This window comes from Carcharhinus amblyrhynchos, unplaced genomic scaffold (genome assembly GCF_965287045.1).
Source record: "Carcharhinus amblyrhynchos unplaced genomic scaffold, sCarAmb.v2.hapA scaffold_38, whole genome shotgun sequence".
NCBI classification, from domain to species: Eukaryota; Metazoa; Chordata; class Chondrichthyes; order Carcharhiniformes; family Carcharhinidae; genus Carcharhinus; species Carcharhinus amblyrhynchos.
In genome coordinates, this window is record NW_027649779.1 from 1,241,658 (window position 1) to 1,263,434 (window position 21,777).

The 21,777-nt window shown below is 41.4% G+C and overlaps 1 protein-coding gene and 5 non-coding genes across 6 annotated transcripts in view; 3 read left to right on the plus strand and 3 right to left on the minus strand.

Annotated features, from left to right (window-relative positions):
- The window catches only part of LOC145362363 (Ig heavy chain Mem5-like), a 45,182-nt gene extending 32,408 nt beyond the window's left edge, over positions 1-12,774 (minus strand). Inside the window, exon 1 of the mRNA XM_080218426.1 lies at positions 12,675-12,774. Within this exon, the coding sequence (XP_080074552.1) occupies positions 12,675-12,774 (100 nt within the window). The remainder of the gene's footprint in view (positions 1-12,674) is intronic.
- A 1,413-nt stretch (positions 12,775-14,187) lies between these two features.
- On the plus strand, positions 14,188-14,258 carry trnag-ccc (transfer RNA glycine (anticodon CCC)). Its single transcript has one exon. It is a non-coding gene; the product is annotated as a tRNA-Gly (tRNA).
- Positions 14,259-14,694: 436 nt separating this feature from the next.
- trnan-guu (transfer RNA asparagine (anticodon GUU)) lies at positions 14,695-14,768 on the plus strand. Its single transcript has one exon. It is a non-coding gene; the product is annotated as a tRNA-Asn (tRNA).
- A 2,266-nt stretch (positions 14,769-17,034) lies between these two features.
- Positions 17,035-17,106, minus strand: trnae-cuc (transfer RNA glutamic acid (anticodon CUC)). Its single transcript has one exon. It is a non-coding gene; the product is annotated as a tRNA-Glu (tRNA).
- Positions 17,107-18,096: 990 nt separating this feature from the next.
- Positions 18,097-18,169, minus strand: trnak-cuu (transfer RNA lysine (anticodon CUU)). The gene has a single exon. It is a non-coding gene; the product is annotated as a tRNA-Lys (tRNA).
- Positions 18,170-18,881: 712 nt separating this feature from the next.
- trnat-ugu (transfer RNA threonine (anticodon UGU)) lies at positions 18,882-18,954 on the plus strand. Its single transcript has one exon. It is a non-coding gene; the product is annotated as a tRNA-Thr (tRNA).
- The last annotated feature ends 2,823 nt before the right edge of the window (positions 18,955-21,777 follow it).

Consider the following 21,777-nt stretch of genomic DNA (forward strand, 5'->3'; position numbering starts at 1 on the left):
ATGTCCGATGCAAAATAAACGTGGACACGGACAATTGCAGAAATAAATTGCATCTACTTTGATACAAACAGAGAGAGATCTAAATTAATATAATCAGAATCAACGTCTAGTTTAATATAAACAGAAACATGGTGACATATAATATAAGTAGGGACAGCGTCTAATTTGCTACAGACAGATATTATATCCAATTTACTATGTGTAGAGGCAGACAACATAAAATTCTACATGCAAGATAAAAAGAGTTAGGGTCTAGTGGAAAATAAACAAAGGCATGGCTCGTCATATAAGCTGACACAGGGTAAATTTACTGTAATATAAAGAGAACAGTTGAATCCCCATGAAATTTGTAGAGACAGCCGACTCTCCCATCGAAATTTTACAGGATCGGAGTAACACGGGGTTAGCTGCAGAATGCAAAGTCCTCTCTGTACTGGCAAATTAATAACTCCCAAAGCAGGAATAACACGAGTGAGATGCAGAGTGAATCTCCCTCTAAACTATTCAATTCAAACATTCTCAGAACAGTATACTGCCTATAAACAGAGGGAAACTCCGTCTACAAATCTGTTCAAACAAAATTAAGGCAGAAAGAACATGGACGCTCTTCTATGTAAAAACTCTCCTGCACTCTTCCTTCAGAGATCCAGGAGGCAGGTTTAAATTAGTGTTAGGTATAGGGGAAAGAGCCGACTACACGGTTCCACAAAACACACCCAGGCCAGGTACAGCAGGGATTAGATACGGATTAAATCTTCCCTGACAAAGATATATCAAACATTCATAAGCCAGGTGCAATGAGTTTAGACGCAGAGTAAATATTCCCCCACACTGTCAAGTCAAATACTCCAAGGGCAGGGATAACACCGGCTAAATACAGGGAAAGATTCCACATTGAATCCTTATCACCAGGTGTAACCGAGGTTAGGTGCAGAAGAAAATGTTTCAAGCATTTCAAAATTATAGATTTCTCAAGAGATCTTTTAGAGTAAATCTCAGTCATTTATTCCAATTTATTGAATTATATTCTTTTAGAAGCCTGTAACTGTGGCTGAGAGAACACATTGGGCAGACATTGAATTTGTGCTGTGGAGTGAAGACGATGAACCATCATGGAGAGACAAGACACAGAACCAGACAGGAGAAAGACAGAGAAAGGGATGAAACACAGGAAATTTCCATGAACACATTTGCAGTGTCATTACATTTCGGGATCAGAGGCATTATTTCCTAATTCTGAGCTTAGATATCATCATGATGTTTTTCCTCACATAACTGGTGAATAAATAATGTTGAAAAACAACCATTACTGGAATCCGTTGATTGATTTGCATGGTTGCCTCTATTTCTGTGCTGTGTTGGTGGGGAGATATTTGTTGTGTTTTTGTCTGTCAACAATCTAATTTGGAATTTCTATTTTTGTGTTCATTTACATGAATACTTACTGTTTACAATGAAATCTTCATGGCAGCAAAACCAGATAAACCGTCACTTATTGATCAGTTTCAACTCAAAATAGCGGTTTATTTTAAGAATATTAACAGTTGGTTCAAAATGAATCGAAACTTTTTGAACATTCATAACACCAGTTGCATTTAATTAAAAGAAAATGATACATTCCATTGCAGAATTAGTTCTCAAAGTTCTGAAGTCACAATTAAGAAAGCATCTGTGAACAGGCTGATATTCCATTGAATGTTAATTTGATTGAGGATTTAATCTGTTTAAACAAGACAAGTTCAATTAAAAAAAAATCTGATGTCTCAATATTCCTGTCACAAATACTGATCACACTCACACGACAGGAGGATAAAAAAAATCAAATATGGTTATCACTAAGAGATACAATTAATTTTGCTGCCTCACAGGCGACAGGGAAACGGGTTCGATTTCAACTCTGGGTGAATGTGAATGGTTTTCATATCCATGTGAGTTCTCTCCGAGTGCTCCAGTTTCCTTCCACAGTCCTAACATATGCAGATTAGGTGGATTGGCTATGATAAGTTGCCCCTTAGCGTCCCATGATGTGCAACGTAGGATCACGGAATCCCGACAGTGCAGAAGGAGACCATTCTGTTCATCAAGTCTGCACCAGCTATCCAGCAGAGCATCCTTCACAAGGTGGATTGTCTATGTTAAATTCCCTGTTAGTGTCCAGCGATGTGTAGGTTCGGGGGATTAGCCTGTGAATATGTGTCGTTGTCGGGATAGGGTGAAGGCTGGGCCCAGGTAGGATGCTCTGCTGGAGACCCGTTGCAGGCTTTTTGGACAGAATGGCGTCCTTTTGAACTGTAGGGATTCTATGATTTGATGCTGCTGTGATCAGGCGGAAGAATGAATATATCTGCAATAATCTCAGCACTTCCAGAAAATTACAACTTTCATTTTGGTGGAACTTGCATTTATAGAACATTTTACCCGACCTCATGCCGACCCAACGTTCTTGCAGCTCACTAATGTACCTTTGCTGAATTTAGTCACTGCTATAATGTTGGAATTACAGCAGGTAATGTATGTGTAACTTGCTCTAACAAACCGAGATATGATAAATGACCATCACAATGCGATTTTATTTGACAAATGATGATTTGTGTCGGATATTGGGACTTATAGTTATATCAAGAGATTTTGCATCCTGGCATCGACCTTAAATGTGAATCTGCTTCTCTCTCTGCTGATGCCCATTGAGATGCTAAGTAGCGTTTTTATTGTTTAGATTTCTGGAACCTGCAGCAATTTGTGCTGTTTTCATTGATCCTCTGGATGTGAGCATCACCGACAAAGCCAACATTAATTATCCCTGCTGAAAAATCGGATGTGAACCACCTTGGTGAAACTTGCCCTCGGGATGATTTTATTGTTTGACTCTCGATAAAAGCTTTTATACAATTGGGTGGCTTGCTCGGCAATTTCAGTGGTGGTGAAGGGTCATTTTCCTCACAGTGGAACTGGAGTCTATCTGGGACAGACAAGGTAAGGATAGGAATCTTCGTTTTTCGTGTTATTTTCAAAGAACGGTGTTGTTTGAAGTATAAAAGTAAATTACTGTGTATTCTGGAATTGAAACCAAAAGAAAAAAGATGCTGGGAAATCTCAGCAGGCCTGGTAATATCTGTAAGGGGAGAAAAGAGCTGACGTTTCCAGTCCAGATGTCCTTTTGACAAAGCGTTGATGAAGGGTCATTGGACTCGAAAAGTCAGCCCTTTTTCTCTCCGTACAGATGCTGCCAGACTTGCTGAGATTTTCCACCGTTTTCTCTTGATGTTTTTTTTACGTGTCTTTGGGCGGAGTGAATTGATACTGAATCCCTGGGGCGAAGGAATTGTAGGTTGATCCAAGACTGTTGTATGGAAGAAGACCCTATAAATATTATCCAGGGACCTGTGGGACCCAGGCCAAGCTTTTCTTGAAAGCTTGGGATGAAACTTGTGGCGTTCTCTTGTTCAAAAGTGATTGAAGAACATAATAAATGTATGTCACGTTGCACTGTAAATGGACACTAAAGGGTAACTGAGCATGGCCATTCCAACCACCCTGTACATTTTTGGAATGTAGAGGGAAAGCGGTAAACCTCGAGGAAACCCACGCACACACGGGGTGATTTTTCAAACACCATACATTTACACAAGGCCGAAATGGAACCTGTGTCCGTAACAGTGTGAGGCTCCAGTGCTAACCACTGTGTAAATAATTCTTACTAACTTGAAAAACGATATGAGTAACATATTCAGTATTTACTTGCACATTCTGTGTCTCAGTCAATACCTAAATGTAATGATTTGCCCGGGGCGTCCTTGAATGTGATGTACAGCTAGCCATTCCGCTGCCAGTGCAATGCATCTTTCAAATGACTCACTGAACTTCTCTCCTATCTTTCTCTGCCTCAGACTGCACCTAAATCAGATAAATTTTATTCTCTCCCTCAGTCTCCATTAACTCACTTACACGGGTACCCAGGAAACGGATCTGGCTACTCGTTGGAAAAACAAGGTTTTCTTTTGGCTACGACATCTTTTGACTAAAAAGATGAAACACAAATGTCTCATTAGTGGAAAATTCAGTGTCGGAAACAAACCAGTTTATTCGCTTAAACCCCTCTCTTCCATTTCTCTCACACAACAAGTAACACACTTAAACGTCCTATTTTAAAACACCTCGGCGGGAAAGAAATGTTGCTTTAATTTTTCCTCCTTTCTCTCAGTGATAATCTTTAGTCCATTTTCCCTTCAATTAATCTATTTAACCCCCCAATATGATCATTTTCTTGTTTCATTAAAATAGGAATGGAGGTCAATGTAATGCTGAGACCGGCAGCAATCTGTGTGACTGTTCTTGATGCTTTCAGAGTGAGTTCACCCTCACAGGCAGGAAGAATGTTGACAGTGATAACATCAAACTGGCCCCGGTTGTTTCATTCTCAGGTAACACAACTTCCTGTTTCTCTGCTGCCGGTTCCAAACCGCACATCTCATTTCTGAGCAGAAAATAAATCCAGAGACCACAATCTGGTGAGAACATCTGTCAGTGCGGCCTATATCTGCCTACAGAGTCAGGGCAGAGTCACACAGATCACATTGCGGTCACATTTACAAATGAGTCTGTTGCGATCTGTTCAGAGTTTCCATTCCCGGGCATTATCGGAATGGTCAGTGGATCAGTCACTGAGCTCCCCTGGATTCCGTGAAGGAAGGGAATGATAGCTGTTATCTTTCCTTGTTTGAGCATTTTCTGTCCATCTGTTATTTATTTTTGTTCCTCAGCTTTTATCTGTCAGCACCCTGTTCTTCTTTCTCCCAAATCTCCCGTTGTCTCTCTCCATTTCCTTGTCAATCATTTGAACATTTTAATTCGAGTTCAAAATCGTGAAGTTGTGAGTGGGGTAATTAAAGAGAGTATATTTCTACTCGAAGGACCGTCGGTAACCAATGGGCAAAGATTTATTTTATTGAACAGGGCGATAGAAATTTAATTGTTCACCTTAACACAACAGTTGTTATGAACTGGAATAAAGGGCTTGAAAGGCTGTTGGAGTGAGATTTCACGGTAACTTTGGAAAATAAATTAGATATATCCTTCATAGAGCTAAAATTTGAAGGATTTTCGAGAATAGGTCCATTTAATGGCCCTTAGATATCATTGTCCAAACATCGTTTCTTTGTCCCCCCTGCCCTTCATTGAGGCTGCATAAAATGCAATATTTATACAGCTGTCGTCGTGTGCTAATCTTACCTTTTCACGGCATTTGCGTGTGTGTGTGTGTGTGTGTGTGTGCAGGAGGGGTTGTGGTGGTGGTGGCGGGGGGCGGGGGGGGTGGGCGGTGACGTTGACGACTCCGAAATTCAATTATTGAATTCAAGCCTTCACTTTGAACAAATAAGCATCGGATCGAATTTGTTTAGGAAAAGCACAACAATCCTTAACATTTTATTGCACTGTTCTTTTTCCCTCCGGAGAGCTTTTCATACTTCGTCTTTTCAGTCCTCACATGTCCTAATTCTATCTGTAAATGTGGAACTGTTTGTAAGAATGAGAGAGAACAGATGATTTTCTGTTCCTCTGACAGATTCATTATTGTTACTTCAGATAACAGAAATTTATGGATTCCGCCATGACTGTCACCCCGTTGGGAATAACAGCTCTTAATCAGGTGGAGTCAGTCACTCCTGCGGTTGTCGTAGGGTTTCCAATCCGTGTTTGCCACACGAATCCCTGCGTCACTCGTCATGACAAAGAAACCTGTGCTAAGGCCCGAGAATGATTGCTTCTTTGTATCAGGTCTCAGTCTGACTCCAGGCTCAGTTGTCTCTGTTAGTGATACATTGGAGCCAGTCATTCAAATTATAATGCTCTATTTCTCTATGATTATTTTGGACACCCTGAATTAGAACCTGTATCTGATTTTACTTCATTGGACACCTGCCGGTTGTTATGGACAAATTGTTTTTTATCTAGAATAATCACACGCACAAAAAATGTTTATTTAAATGTTCTATCATGCTTTGTCTCTGTTAATCTCGAGATCCCATACATTGCTTCACATGACTCTCTTGGCCAGGTTATGTCATCATTGCGCTAACATATCTGTCTTTATTAGATTAGATTCTGTCTCTATTGTTACTGCATAATTTTTAATCATTTATAGGGTGCGGGCAGCATTGGCATCTGTTGCCCTTCTCTCATTGCCCCTGACAATGTGGTGATGGCCTGCTATCTTGAAATGCTGCAGTCCATGTTCACCAGGTGATATCACTGTTTATAAGGTCTGTTCACCCTTACGATAGACCTGATCCTGATTCATCGCATTACCGAGATTGTACAACCTATACACAGTAGAACATATTTAGGATGGTTACCATGGAATTGGTGAAGGTAACGGTTAAACAGGAATATTGCTCCTTCTCTGGAGAGTAGCAGATGTTTCAATCCTTTGTATCAATAGGAATCAGAAGTCTGAGAATTACAGGTGTAATTATCTCCTGTCGGCTATATATCCAGGGTCATTTTCACTATCATTTTCACAAATCAGCACACAATTGAGTCGTATGTCAGGAAGTTTAGTGAGACACTGAGAAGCTCAATTTCCGTAATCTTCTCCTCATTCGAGATGTGATTTAACCATTTTTCAACAGATCTCTAAAGACAGATAAGTCAACGCGGGGAACAAAATAGTGAGGCTGCAATCATTGTGTACGCAAGAGCACACGACAGAATGGTTGTCAATAAATATTTACATATTAAATGTTCTTCATTTGAAACACATGAACTGTTTGGTGTTTCCATGCATTCATGGAAGGCAGAGGTGGGCTGCAGGTTATTACTGGGAAAACTGAAGGGGAGTTGCTAAAAGAGATCATTTCTCCAAAGGGGGTTATTAGAAAATAGAATATTTAAAATAAACAAGCACGCAAATGTTTATGATATTTCTTAGACGTGGAACCATAGAATCCCTACAGTTCAGAGAAAAAAAAGGCCATCTGGCCCACCGATGCTGCGTCCCACCCAGCTCCTCCCCTCTGCCCTATCCCCGTTAACACCACACGTTTACCATGGCTAATCCACATACACGAAGGGAAAATATCGGGCAATTTTGCATGGCCAATCCAACTAATATGATCCTTGTAATATAAACGAGCGACGGGTTTTGTGCAGTAATACAGAGACAGAGCAGAATGCACCAGATATCGATACAGCACTTGTACTAATATGAATGTAGACTGGGTCCAGTTCAGTCATTACTGAGAGAGTGTATACAGTATATTCCTAGCCAGTGTGGTGTTTTTCTGATATAATCAGAGACATGCTATACTCAGTTTTGACAAAGACATGGTCTATTCTAATATATGCAGGGACAATGTGCGCTGTAATTTAAACTGAGACTGGTTCCAGCGTATCAGCGCTATCAGAAAATAGAGACATGATCTAGTGTGATATAAACAGAGATATGGCCCAGTGGTATAACAAGTGAGGTAATGCAGAATAAACCAATAATTGAGAAAGGGTAATGTGTAAAATGAGCAAAGTGTGGTTTGGCACACTGATAAAGGAGACAACAGCTGGCGCAATAAAACCGTCACCCAGTGTAATGTCTGATTCTGGCCATTGTATAATTTAAACTGAGACAAAACCGATGCAGTAATTTCAAACCAAACCTTTAGATTGATATAAACTTTGACAGGGGCAATTGCAGCAATAAATGAATCATGAAATAGAATAATAATTAGAGACAGGATATTATTCGGTATAAATAGGGAGGCGGACGAGTGCAGCAGTGATTGAGTTATTGTCAATGTTTCTTTATACGTGGCAGGTTCCAGCAATGTAATAACTGACACAGAGCCTCGTGTAATGCAAACAGTAACATGTCCTGGTGCATTATCAAGAGAGAGAGGGTCCAGTGAAGAAAGAGCGGATATATGGAGTTTCATGACATTAGGCGAGAATTAATTCCGTGCTGTCATAACTGCCAGAATGAATGGTACAATGAGGCTTGGTGCAGTATTGTAACAACTGGGATTTTCCTGAGTACAGAATCAACTGAGAATTATTGCCAGATAATCAGAAATATGATTTCGTGTCAGAGAAACTGGGTCACGTTTAGGATGGACAAAGACTGAGCCTATTAAGGAAATAACTGAGATGATCGTCTGTATCGTGTCGTGCCAAAGAGCACTGTTTCACTGCCATCTCCTGGACGAATTTTGCTATTGCAGGTGTTGTGAAATGCTGATTTCAGTTGCTGTTTCTTATTCTTTGATGGGCTGTATACCAGCTGGTGAGGCCAGCATATATTTACAATCGCTAATACATTGAATTTACTGGTTTTCTAGACATCATAGAGGGCACGTAATCGCCAAACACGTGTGCGCCTGGAGTCACCTCTGGGCTAAACTGGGGAATGATGGAAGGTTTCCTTTTCTGCAGGGCATTAGATAATCTGATATATTTCTTGTCATGGCCGCAATTACAGAAACGAACTTTAAATTCAAAATTGTAATTGCATTTTAAAGCATTTTGTAAGTGGATTTGAATATATATATTGAGAAATTTGCCTAGCCTCGGAATTACTCTCTCAGAAATATTACCACTATGACACTGTCTCCCTTTCAACATTGACAAAGTACTTACAGCAGAGAAGAAGGCATTTTGAAGCTTCATGTATGTGTTGGCCCTTTAAAGGGGCAATTCATCCAATAACACTCTGTACCCCACAGTCTAGCATTTTGTTCATTTTCAGACCATATGCAATACCATTTTGAAACCATTAATTAGCGCGGCCTGCCCCACACTCTCAAACAGCACATTCCAGATCTGGATCACTCACTGTCTGACAATGTTTTTCGTGATGTCTCCATGTTTCTTCCACCAATTTACTTCAACCCGCGCCCTCATTGTCAAGATCCTTCTGCCATTGAACAAGACTGTGGGGCAGCACCGTATCACATGACTTTTGAACGCCCATTTAGAGAAATATCCTCACAAACAATCTCTGTCACACAGCATAAAATTCAAACAAGTTAATTGATCTGGATTTGACTTGAACAAATACACTCGGGCTGAATGGGTCAAGAAACATATAAGTGGGATGATTCCTGCAGTGATGAAGAGAGTGAAGATATAAATGTTAAATATGCTGACACACAAAGATAGATCGGAAATTTTGGCATTAGCGAGGGCATTGGACATATCTCGAATATTGTGCACACTACTTGTCTCCTTTTCTTCAGAAAGATGTTAATGCGTTAGAAAAAGTTCAGAGGAGTTTCATTGAACTATTGCCAGATATGAGCGGGTTATCCTATGAGGAAAGGATGGTGATGTCAGGGTTGTGCCCACAAGAATTCAGAAGAGTAAGAGGCAAATTGACTGAAACCTTCAAAACTCTAAGACGTGCTAACAGTGTGGATGTTGAGAGGAAGTTTCCTCTTGTCCAGTGTTGTGCCTGTATTGGATGTGTCTCTGAGTGCAGATATCTCGGGTCTTGGTTCTGCGTCTGTTTCCAATGCTGTACTGTCCACGTGAGGGCGCTCTCTGATCACTAACCGAACATCATGGCCTCCTTTTGCACAAAGTGACAATTTGCCGATATGAAAATGGGCGGAGAATAAAAATCCCACCGAATCACATTGCACCTTCCCGGTTCTTTGATTCAACCTTTAACTTCAATACATTTATTTGACACGAAATGCCCTCATTCTGGACTGAATAACTTTGAAATAGACAGCATTGAATTGCAAGCATGACTAACCGACAAAAGAAAGCGAATCACTGGGAAAGACACATCCCATGGTACTTATTTTGAAATTGACCACAGTCAGCTTTCAAACAAAAGCAAATAACTTTCAAGGGATATTGATCATCACTGAATTGAAAACATAACTGACCAACAGAACGAATAACATCTCCGGGTAATACAGATCACAATTTTCAGATTGGCTGTCGTCAGCTTTTACACAAAGTCAACTACATTTCACTGGAGGGGAATCAAGAACTATCTGTTGTTCACACTTGAGCTTTTTTCACTATGGGTGTGAAACATTCAGGCGCATAAAATCCGGCCCTTCACAAGAAAGTCCAGTAGATCCGAACTGAGCATCGATTCCCTCATCTGTCTGAGTGGCTTTTCCTGTTTCTTAATGATGAAAAGCCATTAAAAAGATTCTTCTGTGAAATGTCCGCCATTTCCACTAGTTCACTTACAGTATCACTTGTATCTGTCTTTTTGAGCACACAGTACTATCAGATACTTCAGATGGTGATTAACCATATGAGTCTGCACCTAGAAACCCATTAAATTCTGTTGGAGACTGAACAGGATGGGAATAAGTGCTCGGTGTCAAAATCGAACTTTCTTGTTAGTGCGTCAAAAAGGAGTTTATTATTTTCCAGCAGACATTTGAGAGTGATATCAGAGAAATGAAAACATGCCTTTAACATCGAGGTTCGGATAATGTTGAACAACAAACTGAAATCAAGGAATGCTCCAAAGCAGACATCAGAAAGCTAAAATTTGACTAAATGTTCCTGCGCGGTTTCGAACCGGGGACCTTTCGCGTGTTAGGCGAACTTGACAACCACTACACTACAGAAACAACTTGAAATACACAACCGCAAATCTGCTTGTCTGCAATGTTCAACTGCGCTGTGTTGCTGCAGGTTCCGATGGTTAGACTGAGAGCCCATGTCACTGAATTCAGGAAGATAACTGTTACTTTCAATCTGATTGTACAACTTATCCCCAACATCAAAACTTAAAAGTGTCAGTGTCGAAAATATCGAAAGGAGCAATGATTTCTGCTCATTCATTAATGCGTCATTTCCATCTTCCTTCGAATAATCTCAATCCATTATACTCAGTAATAAAAGCAAATTACTGCGGATGCTGGAATCGGAAACGAAAAGGGAAAATTCTGGCAAGTCTCACAAAGACTGGCAGCAACTATAAGGAGTGAAAGGGGCTGACATTTCGAGTCCAGATGACATCTTGTCAACGCTCATTGCACAATTATACTCTGTATATGTTTCAATATTTAGTTTCAGGGCACTCTGGGGGAATTCCCCTCCTGCACATGCGCCCAGGCAGTTACCTTTTAATCTTTTAATATGTTGAATCTTGATGACTATTATTCACATCCTCACCCGTCAGACTTTCGGTTCCTTCTCCATTCGGGAACATTTTTTTTATTGCGTCTGTTTTTCAATCACACCCGCGCGGTGCGCTCTGGGAAAATACTACAGCACATGCGCAGTTCCGCCACATGCCTCTTTATAAAAATATGAATATTATTTAATTTTAATTCCGCTCCGGGCGGGATTTCCGGGTGGGAATTTCTCTCACTTTCTACATTTCTGAACCGCCGCTTTTTCCTCGACGGGGGGAGGGGCTGATGGTGACGTCACGGCAACATGGCGGCTGGCCCCGCCTCTCTACATGACCCGGATGTTCCGCCAACGAGCAGCGGCCGGGCAGGAGTGGGCAAGAAGTGATACTGGGAGGAGCAGCGTCCGGTCGAGTTACTGCGACCTCTGGTGGTCAGGAAGGGAAATAGCAGCAGCTCAGTCTCTGCCCAAAGGCTTCCCCAGTTCAGCTGCTCAGAGACACCGGGAACCTCTTCAACTGGAAAGTTCAGCTTCTCACATTCACCCCCTGTGTTCAGTCATTGTTTAATAGGCAGCCTCTGTAGTGAAATCAGAAACAACTTGTTCACATTAAAGGGGATGGGAATCTGGACCATTCTGCTTAAAAGGCTCTGCTTGCCTTGAAATTTCAATTGAAATGTTCAATATGAGAATTTATAGATGTCAGTCATGTTGTATGTGGAACGCTCATGATGCCACAATAAGATCAGTACAGACATCTCATAGGGTTGTGTGAGTGGAGAAGATATCAGAGATGGAGTGGTTAAATATAGAGCTACAGAGTTTGAAACTCAGTTTTGGGAAAAGAAAAATGACAGTACAAAGAGCAAAGAACATTACAGCCCAGGAACATGCCCTTCGGCCCTTCATACATTCCATGAACATCTCCTTTAAACCTTGCCCCTCACACCCTAAAGCATGCCTCCATCGGCCGGGGCATTTTGTTGCTGAACATTATCTGAATCTCGATGTTACACCCATAGTACCTTCGCTCTGGCCTCGGCCTCAAATGCTTTGTGTCAAATAAGAAATGATAAATTGTTTGATGCATTGCCAGGAAAGAAACTTCCTATTTTGACACCTGCACATATCAGCAAGCCATCCAGTCTACAAGACAATTTAATAGGTTTAGGTACAGACTAACATAGTTCATCAACATCTGAAACCTGCTAGGGTGAGGGAAGTCTGTATGATTTCAGTTTGGTGCTGAATATTATCAGAAGCTCGCTGTTACAGTCATATTATCTTTGCACTGACCTCAGCTTCAAAAGCTTTCTCCAAAATCATACATGCTGAATTTTATGAAAAAATTGATAAAATAGTGTAAATTCTCGAAGACATGTTGAATTTTGTCCAAAATGTATTTGAGGTTAGCATTTATTTAACATCCTAATCTTATTAAATGATTTTTCAACCGAAAAAAAACCTTAAAATAGTCGGTTGCTGTTCATTAGCAATTTCCTAACATTACTTTCCCCAGAGAAGATGAAAATATGCTTGCCAGCATTTGTCTGAATAAGTACGAAGCTATTACATACTTTTTTCATCGAAAGTAACAAGGAATTTGTGAACACCTTTTAAAACTTTGCACTGAGTCAACCAGGAATCTTTTGATCCGTAGTCAGACGCGTTATCCATTGCGCCACTGGCCCACATGTGACTGTGGGATAGTTGTTACATATTAGCTCGACGTATCGAAAGTTTCAGGCAGAAACTGTCAAAATGTTTGCGATTACTTGTGAGGAAAAGGTCCATTATTGAGATTGTCTTTATTCATTTCCTATCATCCCGAATTGCCCTTGAATTGAGTAACAGCAGTTGAACGGGCTGGCAAATTCTCCTCTCCATGAGGACTTGGTGATAAATTTAAATGAAAAACCCTTCAGCCAATCGGTGATCTGTATTTGCAAATTAAAACAAGGTTTCACCGAGATTTGAACTCGGATCGCTGGATGCAGAGTCCAGAGTGCTCACCCTTACACCACGGATACCAAGACGAGGGACCAACCTGAAAATCGTGGATCAATACTTGTGCCAATTTGAACAGCAGGGAGAAATATCAGTCCCGTTGTACAATTATTCATATTTATATTTCCCTTGCTGGTTCCTCCTGTAAAAATGAGTAGGCTACTTTCCACTGCATTAAATTTCACTGTAACTGACCACATTCAAACACCAATGTTTGCATCGAACTCACATAAACCTTACTGCAGTAAATCCACTGAACAACATCAGCTTATCACAGCTCTGCTTTCATCACACTGGAAGCCAATGTGAAAAATATAAACAATTTCAAATCTTAACAGACAGGAAGGAGTGTGTGAGTGCGGACAATTGGCGCTGTGCACATTCCTGTAACCAGTATCTGGGAGAATCAGGCAGATGGGATCCTGGTGGTCTCGTGGTTAGGATTCATTGCTTTCAGATGTCGCAGACTGGCCTCGATATAGGAAGATTTAATGCATTTTTAACGTAAGAGTAAAAATCTTTGGGGTTTTCCTTTATCCGACTTGCCAAGGACTTCTCGTGCCCCCTACTAGCTCTCCTAAGCCCTATTTTTTAACTCATTCCGAGCTAACTTGTAACCCTATATAGGTGCCATCAAGTGTTGAAAGTGGAAGTTTGCCCTGGTGTCGCACTGGGTACCAGCTTTGAAGATATGTAGCAACTTAAAGCTTTTGCAGAATGGCATGATGCGTATTGTAGTGATATGAGTTGAGTGGAAGAGACAGTGTGCAAATGATTTGAACAAGTTTTAAGCGTGTTTAGACTGATGTGGTGAAAGCAGAGGCGTATTTAGGAGAATGAGGCGGTGTGAGAGGGGGACTGTTGCAGAGTGCTTGTGTTTTGGAGGAAGGTTGAAAGTTTGAGATGCGGCTGTGAATGAAAGGAAGGTGTTGAACAGCATGAGAGGCTTGTGCGATGTTGCGTGTGAGATTTGAGTGAGAGCATTTGTGTGCATTTGGGGAATGAAAGGACAAAGTAAGAAAACTGTAACTGCTGCTTAGTATGAAGGAAGAGAGAGCATGCGGGGATATAGTGCTAAGAGCAGCATTGGTGGTTCAGTGGTAGAATTCTCGCTTCCCACGCGGGAGGCCCGGGTTCGATTCCCGGCCAATGCAAAGCTTCTTCTTTCTCCGTTCACTCTGCATATTGAAGCGAATCTCCTGCCAAAATTTGGGGGAAAACAAGGGAAATATTAAGTCTTGGAATTAAATCCTGAGGGAAATGGATCACAATATTCGGAAGGAGGTGCAGTTGTGAATGGTGTTATTGATGATTGAGTGGAAAGTATTGGATCTTTGGGCTACTGGTGGTCAGTTCCCTTCCCTTCCCTCTCGTTGAATTCCTGCCTGTGATAAGAGACATGGATTCATTTTACCTGCCCGTTCATAGGAGAAACACACTACAGCAGTGCTGCAGGATCAACGGGACTAAAGAGACTTGTATAGAATTGTAAACAGTGCGGTCATGCTGCAGTTCTGGAACAGGTTTTCAGAAATAGAATTGTGGTCATTCACACACTAGTTTAAAATATATTTAACTGCTGTTGTTTCAGTCTTTGTGGCGCAATTGGTCAGCGCGTTCGGCTGTTAACTGAAAGGTTGGTGGTTCGAGACCACCCAGAGACGGTTTTTTTGCTATTTTTCTCACTATCAGCATTCACGGGTAAACAATTGCCTGCTTCAACTCATTGAAAAGTTTGGAACTACGAGAGAAAATTTGGTCGTGTACAAGCTGAGACATTGTATATACCTCTGATTCTGTGTGTGCCCTTGCATCTTTCGAGTTACGAGGATCTGTATATGTCTGCGCCTGAATCTTGGTGTATCTGAATCTAGTGTGCCCCTACCTCTATATGTGTCCCTGAATCTGTGTATGCCCCCCTGTTTCTCTGTAGGCTCCAATACCTGTGTGTGTGTGTGTGTGTGTGTGTGTGTGTGTGTGTGTGTGTGTGTGTGTGTGTGTGTGTGTGTGCCTCCCTGTCAATGTCTGATTCGTTGTGCCTTTTTAAAGACTAAACCGTGAAAATGTCTGACAAACGAATTGCAGAGGGCAGCAATGTTTACCCACTAAGATTCTGAATTTGATTACCGTCTGAAAACTGCTTCGAATGTACAATTTGAAGTTTCAAATAATCCCAACTTCAATCTCCAGACATTATCTCCCAATGGGAAATGAAGAACACGATTTATCTGCGGTGCCTGGTTATAAAAAGGGCGAATACGCCAGCCGAAAGCCTTCTATAAACTCCAATCTCGGACAATATCGTTCAATATTCATATTTCAGTAACCGGTTCGCAGAGTCACAAGCACCAGCGCCTGCAGTTACAGTGGTCCGCCAGCAGATGGTGGTGTTGTATCACTTTAATCACGAAGTTCGTGCAGCAGGTTTGAGGAATAATTATTTCCCTGTTTCCATGGAAAGGGAACAATTAGTTATGCTATGGCGTTAGTATCTCTGTGAGTAACATTCACAGGGAAATCTGGCCAAGGATAGCGAATTTAATACTTGCCTTCCGGCTAGTGAACATGTCGATTACAAGCTAATTATCGTGTAACCATACATTTTAGTGATTTAAAGATTTGTCTATTCTCTCATCCAGACATTATCAAATAATATTTCATTATAATTGGACACATATCTACTTTTCGCTGGATTTTCTATTCCTTGGCGCTCATTTTTTTTCCTTCGTCCGTTTAGAAATCCAGCCGAACCCTGCCTCTATATTGCGTTCTGTGTATATTTAAAATGTAGTTGCTTGTTATAATGTTTAATTCAGCACAATTCAGGCTCTAACTCACTCTGATCTATAACACACACTGTAAATTGCATGAGAGTCTCAAAATGACTAACTGTGCACTGATTTGAGTTATTAGCTCATTATACCAATCTCACTGCCGAATGCTGACACGGGATTTTATTAAGTGTAATCGCAGGCAATCCAATTTTCTGTTCCGAGCTGCAATCTGAATCTGAATGTAACTCAATGGGAGTTTGGGGCTAGTATTTCATGGACATCATCATCTCAGTATCCATCATAATTTCCCATGCCCTCCGCCCCCCCCTCCCTCCACACCCCCAACCCCTCCCTCCCCCCCCCCCCCCGACATCCACCCCCTCCCCCACAAACCAAAACCCGTCGCCCCCCGCGCCCCCCCCCTCGCCCCGGCCGCAGACCAACACCATTTATTAATCTCGATTCCACGTCTTCAGTTCACCATCATTAGTTTTAATAGTGACATTTATCAATGAGTTGGAGCGATGGAGGGTGAGAGGGCGGGGCTAAATACGCGGGGGTTCAATGAGGTTTCAGAACTGGTGGAGTCACCAACTCCCACCCACTTTGACACGGTGCTACTCCATTCTGGAACGGGATTGATGATAAACTGTCAGCTAAACAGAACATTATACTCACCATGTAATCAATTTCTGGAGGTGAATGTACCTGAAAGCAAAGGGAGGGAATATCATTTACTGCAGGTGATAGAATGACTGTGTGACTATATCTGTAGTGACAGTGACCTGGGATGAAGCAATGGAGACAGTAATGATGATCAATGAGATACAAATCTCAGATATCACAGCAGAAATGTGAAATGCTCATGTTGTTCAGCAGATTTCCCACGAGAAGCTATAGAAGAGGCAAAGGCTACGAATGATCTTTGAATGTGGTGAGCTACAGTGAAATGTAGTGGAGTAGAATGTATTATTATTCATTTTGATAGAGGAAGCAACAAGGGGAATGAAATTATAAATTGCCGGCATTGGGCCAATGGGTTTATTTTGTTTCTCCAGGTAGTTCAAACTGACACAATGATCGCTCCTGTTTTCCATCAGGAAGGAATTTCAGCCCCTCCTAAATCTTGTGCTGGTCGGCAGCAATAAAATCTACACTCCCTGACCGGGAATCGAACCCGGGCCGCGGCGGTGAGAGCGCTGATTCCTAACCACTAGACCACCAGGGAAGATGGGAGCTGCTGCCTTAATCTGATCGATACATTGCAGCGTTTTTCCAATTCCTTCAGAAGGGTTTGTCGAGGAAAAAGAAACGCATGTTTAGATCGAACAGGAATGACTCCTTCAGCCAAGAGCAAATTACTGCAGATGCTGAAACTTAAAAGAACAACTTAAAATGCTGGAAAATCTCACCAGGCATGACTGCATCTCTGGAGAGAGAATGTAAGACAATGTAATTGAGTCTAAACTGCCCTCTGAAATGGCCCAACAACACAGTTAGTTCAGTGGGAAACAGGGATGGACAACAAATACTGACAATGAAATCTATATTGTGTTAGCAGCATTTATGATATAATTAATAATTTTCATTTTGTTTCATTTCATGTCAGACAGGGTGACATATTCGGGGCTCTTCTTATTTAAAACCTCAGCCATTTAACTATTGAGACAGTTATGGTTCAGTCAGAGAAAAGTGATCCACTGTGATCCAAAAGACGGAATTGTAGTTGCTGCAAATCCCACCTCAAAACGGAAAATGTTGGAAGATTCATCAGTTTCAACAGCTTCTGTGGAGAGGGAAAGGGAGTGAATGATACAGGTTGCTGACCTTTGACCCTAACTGGAAGAAATTGATGATTTAATGGTTTTCAAGCAAGTACAGAGTCAAGGAAAATAGAGACAGAGAGGATGGAAGAACAAATAGGCTTTTGATAGGATGGAAGGCTGGCGTGATTGAATTACAATGGAGATGATTGTTGTTTCCACTGACACAATCTCGCAGATCTGGGTTTAAATCTCATAATAAATGGGAACAAAACCTCTCGCTGAGTTCAGCGCTTAGCTCACCGCCTTCCAGTGACCTGGAGGCAGTTTTCATTCACAACTGTGAGATGAACAACGGAGAAAAGAGAGAGAGACTCAGTTTGAGCCGTGGCACTCCTGGAGGAACGGTGATCTGGAATTCACCCAGGAATGAGTCAAAGTTTTAAAAACATTGACACCCAACGTGGGGCTCGAACCCACGACCCTGAGATTAAGAGTCTCATGCTCTACCGACTAAGCTAGCCGGGTAGATGGATTATGGGGCTTTCCATAACCTAAAATGGATGGAGAGAATATGGCTTTTCTATTTGGTGTCTCAGTTTGTTCAGATTTCAACGTTTACATTGAATCCCCAAAGTTTCTATCCATCCCTCTCAGTCATCAATTACATCAATCACATCTTTCAATTCTTAGCTTCACCTTTCCCAAGCATTCCAAAATCCTCTTACATCATTCACCGTATTTTTTCTTTGTTCTTAATAATTTAGCCAGGGGAGGGGCCGGGGGGGAACCCTCTCAAGATTTTCATGTCACACTGTTTCCCTATTTCAGATTTTTCAATAAGATCATCTCTGATTATTCTAAACTCCAGAGCGAACAGACTCATCCCACTGAATCTCTCCTCTCAGGAGAAACACAGAAATCTATCGCCCCACAGCGTCTGTGAAGGGAACAACATCTAAATCTTCCGGCTGGATGAACTGGCATCGGAGCTGGAGAAGTCAGAGATGTAACACTAACGATAAACTCTGAAGAACATACATGTCAGATACACAACATACATGTCAGATACACACACAGCACACATGTCAAATCATATCACTTTCAAGTTGCGTCTTTTAACTTCCTGTTCTCCACCTCAGACATTTCCCCATTCATCAAAAATCTCCGACCTCAAACCCCATCCTGCTCCTCAACCCACTGATAATGTTACTAGTACCGCAATGAGCTGGTAGCATTTGGCTCCATAGCTCAGTGGTTGGAGCACTGGTCTTGTAAACCAGGGGTCGCGAGTCCAATTCTTGCTGGAGCTTCCACGCAAAGTTTAGCTAACATAAACTGTAGGAAAAAGCAGTGGACTTGTATCATAACTGAAATGAGGCAGTAATATTCCAAATTTTAAGATAGTTCACCGTTCGAAAAAGTGAGAGGAGGACAAACGGAAGAGAGGGCTTGGATCTCTCTTAACGCCCCAACTTCTATGGGCCACCAGAAGGTTCTCGGTTTGAAGGAGATCACCTAGTTACGAGGGCCAGCGCATCCTTTGAAATAATTCTCATGGAAATATAAACAACGTTGAGTTAGGTCCATTATGTGAGATTAAAAGTGATAATTTGTGACAGGTGAATGGCAGAGTTCAGGAAATTTCAGCCACTCCCACTCAAAATTGGATTTGCGTTTCATAACGCCACCGAATGTACAAATACACGTGTTAAATATACATCTCCAATCTCTAGTCACTATCTCCCACGGGAAAGAGAAATAGAATTGTACCAAGTGCATTGTCAAATACTGCCAGTGAGTTTTACTAAATGCAATCACTGCCACTCCAACATTCTGTCTCAAGCTGCCGTCTCGCACCGGCCGTAAATCCATGGAAGTTTAGTGCTAATATTTGAACAAAGAACAAAGAACAACACAACACGAGAAACAGGCCCTTCGGCCCAATGAACCCACGCCGCATTTCAACATTATGAGTGCCCTCCTCTACCCATGACCTTTGTCTACACCTACTGGGGAAGATTTGCAACCACCTTTGCCAAATAATCCATTCATCCATGAATCTCTAGTCCAATCTGTTCAATTCACCATTGCTAAATTCAGTAATGAATACTATGCGAAGTGGGTGGGACTGTTTGGGCTGAGGGTCGAGCTGAATGGGAGGGTGGGGGTGTGGTGAGCTGGGGTGGAATTGTGAAGAGAGTTCACGGGTGTTGAGTTTTGAGATTCATTTCACTGAGGGAGTTGTGTTGCAGCTGAAGTGAAATGCAAACATCCGCGCAAGTTAACAGAATGGTACAAAACTGGAGGTCAACATGATGTCCAGGCTGGTTAATTAGTATTAGCTGATTTGAATCCGGATTTTTTCTGGACTCAATTCATTTTCTTATTTGTTTTTACAATTTCAATACACTTTTTAATCAGAATTGGTGGCACAAAATATGTCTACACTGTGTATGATTCACTGAGATATTGTTTTGTGCAGAACACGAGGTAAACACACTGTTCTAACAAAACATCTGTTTATTCTGTAAGTAATTTTACAATTGCAGTAAATGGAGATCTGATCACATTCTTTAGATCCTCTCTGAATTGTGTCTGGGTCACTGCGTAAATGTATGTATTGGTGCAGCAACTCAGAAGTTGGAGCATAAATCCTAATTCCCGCACAAATGCAGGAATATAGAAATGAATTAAGTTTAAATTATATAATCGATCACAAAAGGAGTAGAAAAGTAAAACTGACCACAGTAGGGTAAAATTTCCTGATAGAGCAAACAGTAAGATAATGGATTTTCTTCTCTTCACTGTCTCTGGGTCCTTTGAACTATCCATACGCTTGTGGCTCCAAAGTCTCCTGCGGAATTTGGTCGACCCTAGAATGTGTGTAATGGTGGAGACATTCAGCAACAGAATCAACAAAAACGGAATGAACGGTGTTAAAATATAATGCAGATTTTCAACTGCTCCCCATGCTGCAGAACAGAGGGCATCAACGCCAACATCACAAAAATGAGGATTATTCTGAAACTCATATCTATCACCATACATGAAATACCAGAAAATATTCTTTACACTGAATAGCACACTCACAGTTCCGAGAACCACTGTTGCAGTTTTCTCAGTGCAGTATTTTATTTTCAGCTTCTGACAAGTAATAGCCACAAATCGATCAAAGGTGAAAGAGACAGTGAACCAGACAGAGCAATCAGTGACTGCATAAAGCAGCACAGCATGGATATTACATATTTTAATTTGGTAAATGATTAAAAATTCAAACTTAATGGGAATTTGCCTCAATATGAGATCGATGATAATGACCAGTAGATCCGCTGCTGACATGGAAATGAGGTAACGTATCATACTTCTGGAAAGACCACACTTCCCTCGTGACAGGATAAGAATCGTCAATACATTCACTGTAAGGAAGAGAAACACAATTTACTCGTATTTTAGACTGAGCACAAGAGAAACAATCTCTCAGGATCCTCGGGAACAGCTGGAACATTTTTATTAAATCCACCCCAGAATAGAATGAGTTCACCTATTCTGCTCGAGACCAAGTTCACAGCAGAAAAGCCCCGCAATGATGTAGCAAGAGGCCACATTCACCAGTTAATAAAGTCTCCAATTTGCTGCCTTCTTCAGATTTATATATGGGGGTCACAATGGTGCCAGTAGGTTTGGAGCAAATATTTCTGGTCTGGATGACTCTGCTTTGATTGTGCTGAAGACTGTGCAGTTGTAGATGTTGAATCAGCTGATTTGGAATTGGCTGTGGATCATAACACTGGAAATCATGTTACATAACGACAACCGTAAAGTGGAAAGATTGAAAGTGAATGTCAGGCAGTGTGAGGATATCTGTGTGGCAACGAGAAATGTTTCCAGTCCATTCACAGCTACAAACCATGAAGGTTACACAGAATGATATCAATAACTGGGTAACATCGACAAGGACAATGAACACAGAGAAATATGACTTACCAGTGACACCAACTACGGCAAGGACCGGGTAGTAAATCCTTTGGCTATCGTAAAATACCCAAAGGATACGATGCTCAAGTGGTATAATCCAGAGCATGACTCTGAAATTCAATGATCGCTGACTGAACTAGAGACCACTCCCAGTTAAA